The sequence below is a fragment of the Phyllobates terribilis genome, unplaced genomic scaffold (assembly GCF_046119375.1).
Source record: "Phyllobates terribilis strain yellow unplaced genomic scaffold, ASM4611937v1 Scaffold_10__3_contigs__length_209671492, whole genome shotgun sequence".
NCBI classification, from domain to species: Eukaryota; Metazoa; Chordata; class Amphibia; order Anura; family Dendrobatidae; genus Phyllobates; species Phyllobates terribilis.
This window is the reverse complement of record NW_027362770.1, coordinates 181958958-181961772: the sequence shown is the minus strand read 5'-3', so window position 1 is coordinate 181961772 and position 2815 is coordinate 181958958. Positions and strand designations below refer to the sequence as shown.

General features: G+C 48.0%; 1 protein-coding gene across 1 annotated transcript; it reads left to right on the top strand.

Annotated features, from left to right (window-relative positions):
* The first annotated feature begins 541 nt into the window (after nucleotides 1–541).
* LOC141164250 (histone H2A.J) lies at nucleotides 542–984 on the top strand. The gene has a single exon (XM_073649378.1). The coding sequence runs from the start codon at nucleotides 580–582 to the stop codon at nucleotides 982–984; it is 405 nt and encodes a 134-aa protein (XP_073505479.1). The 5' UTR covers nucleotides 542–579.
* Nucleotides 985–2815: the final 1831 nt, after the last annotated feature.

Genomic DNA, 2815 nt, shown 5'->3' with positions numbered 1-2815 from the left:
TTGAGAGATGACACAAACACTAAATTCAAGCCACGGTACACTGTGAAGACTGTAAAACATGGAGATGCAACCAGACTGGTTTGGGGATGTTTCTCATACTGTGGCGTTGGGCCCATTTATCGCATACCAGGCACTATGTACCAGTTTGAATATATCAAAATACTGGAAGAGATCATGTTGCCTTATGCTGAATGGGAAATGCCCTTGAAATGGGAGTTTCAGCAGGACAACGACCTCATGCACACCAGAAAGCGGGCAACATCCTGGTTCCAGACCAACAAGATTGATGTCATGTTATGCTGTTTTTGCATGGCCGTATTTATAGACCGGCCATGCAAATGAGCAATGCTGTCAGATCGCTGTACTATTGGGTGAGAAAGTCATGTGACCAATGTTCACTAATAATCTCCGCCCACTGCAGCTCATTGGTGTTTCCACAAGTCTTGTTTCTATAGGTGACTTCAGATCCAGCCAATGGCAAGAGAGGAGGGCGGGGCAGCAGCTTATAAAAAGAGCAGGAGTCATTACACTTCTCACACAAGAGACTTCTCTTATCTGCTGATAACTGTGAGCGCAGTGATGTCTGGACGCGGCAAACAAGGAGGGAAGGTCCGTGCTAAAGCCAAGACCCGCTCATCCCGGGCAGGACTGCAGTTCCCGGTTGGTCGTGTGCACAGGCTTCTCCGCAAGGGTAACTATGCTGAGAGGGTGGGCGCCGGCGCTCCGGTTTATCTGGCTGCTGTGCTGGAGTATCTGACCGCTGAGATCCTGGAATTGGCCGGCAATGCCGCCCGGGACAACAAGAAGACCCGCATCATCCCCCGCCACCTGCAGCTGGCCGTGCGCAATGACGAGGAGCTGAACAGGCTGCTGGGTGGGGTGACCATCGCCCAGGGGGGCGTCCTGCCCAACATCCAGGCCGTGCTGCTGCCCAAGAAGACCGAGAGCAGCAAGGTGAGCAGCAAGTCAGGCAAGAGCAAGTGAGCGCTGCAGCCGATCCTGTATCATCCACACAACCCAAAGGCTCTTCTAAGAGCCACCCACACCGTCACCACAAGAGCTGGCGCCGCTGATCTCGGGGGTGATGTTCTGTATGTACAGATCTGTGTACCATCGGAGCATACGGGGGATATAGCTGCACCAGGCAGTGGGTATAATCCTGACACTACTGGGTTGGCACAGTGGCACTAATGGTCTATGACCTGGCACTGACTGCTCCGATATCTGCTCCATCCTCAGCCGCCATGTCTTGTAGTGTGAGGTGCTGAGTAATAAAGCCGCTGTCTGGTCCATGATCTGTGACTGGCACCGTGCACTAGAGGAGATGGCGTGTAATGTGGGCAGATGCCCTCCTGATGGCAGCACTGAGCTTTGCAGTGTGACCCTGTTACTGCACCGTCCTCACCTCCCATGTGGCAGCACAGTGTGGTTTATATGGGGGTGAGATATCCATATATATATATATATATATATCCCATATTGTGCTGTACTCCACCATGTGCTATGTACCTCTATATAGCGCTGTATAGGAACCTTATACCACCATACAGGGCTGTATTCCTGCACAGGATGCGGTCAAGACACTGATAGGGAATTCAGATTGTGAGCTCCAATGGGGACAGCGATGAAGATGTACGGAAAGCGCTGCGGAATATGTTGGCGCTATATAAAAAGATTATACCCTCCGTGCAGCACAGTATTCCTCCTTATAGTGCTGTATACCATGATGTAATGCCTCATACACTCAGTATAGTGCTGTATTCCTCCTTGTGATGCTGTCTATGCCTAAATAGCACCACATACCCTCCATATAGCGCTCTATAATACCTCCATATAGCGCTGTAAACGGCCACATGATGTTATTACCCTCCATATAGCGCTGCATACGGCCACATGATGTTATTACCCTCCATATAGCGCTGTATACGGCCACATGATGTTATTACCCTCCATATAGCGCTCTGCACCACGTGTGACACTGAGGAGAACAAAGAGCGGGAGGAACTATCAGCCGTTGTGCAGGGATTTCATATTCAGGGCTCAGCCAATCAACCCCCATATAGTGCTATATACCTCCATATCCTGCTGTATACTCCCATGTAGTACTATATACCCTCCATATCCTGCTGTATACCCCCATGTAGTACTATATACCCTCCATATCCTGCTGTATACCCCCACATAGTGCTATATACCTCCGTATTCAGCTATATATCCTCCACATAGTGCCGTGTACATTCCGCATCCTGATGTATACCCTCCATATAATGGTGTATACTCCCATATAGTGCCATATACCCTCTATATCCTGCTTTATACCCCTATATAGTGCTATATACCCTCTACATCCTGGTGTATACCCCTATAAAGTGATATATATCCTCCATCTCCTGCTATATACCCCCATATACATAGTACTGTTTACCCTGAATATATCGCTGTATTCATCCATATAGTGCTGTATTCCCTCCATATTGTGCTTTGCTCATTTATCTTGGCAGCTGTTCCCACTGTGATAAGCAAGTGATTGTCTTCTCCATTAATGACAGATTCAGACCTAGGAATAGATCAGTCTTTGGAGTTCACCATCGATCAGCTGCCTCCACCGGTCTGGGGAGCGAAGGGTGTGTAACAGAGGAATATAAGCGAAAAATAATATTACCATAAGTGCAATTATACACAGTAGCTCTGTATATAGTATACAGTGTATAGTGTCAGTGTACAAGTAATACAGAGATCACCACTGACATTATACACAGGATCTCTGTATATAGTGTCAGTATACAGGTAATACAGGGATCACTAGTGGCATTAT

Coding starts and splice junctions, on each gene's coding strand:
- LOC141164250 (XM_073649378.1), top strand. CDS start 580: ATGTCTGGACGCGGCAAACAAGGAGGGAAGGTCCGTGCTAAAGCCAAG.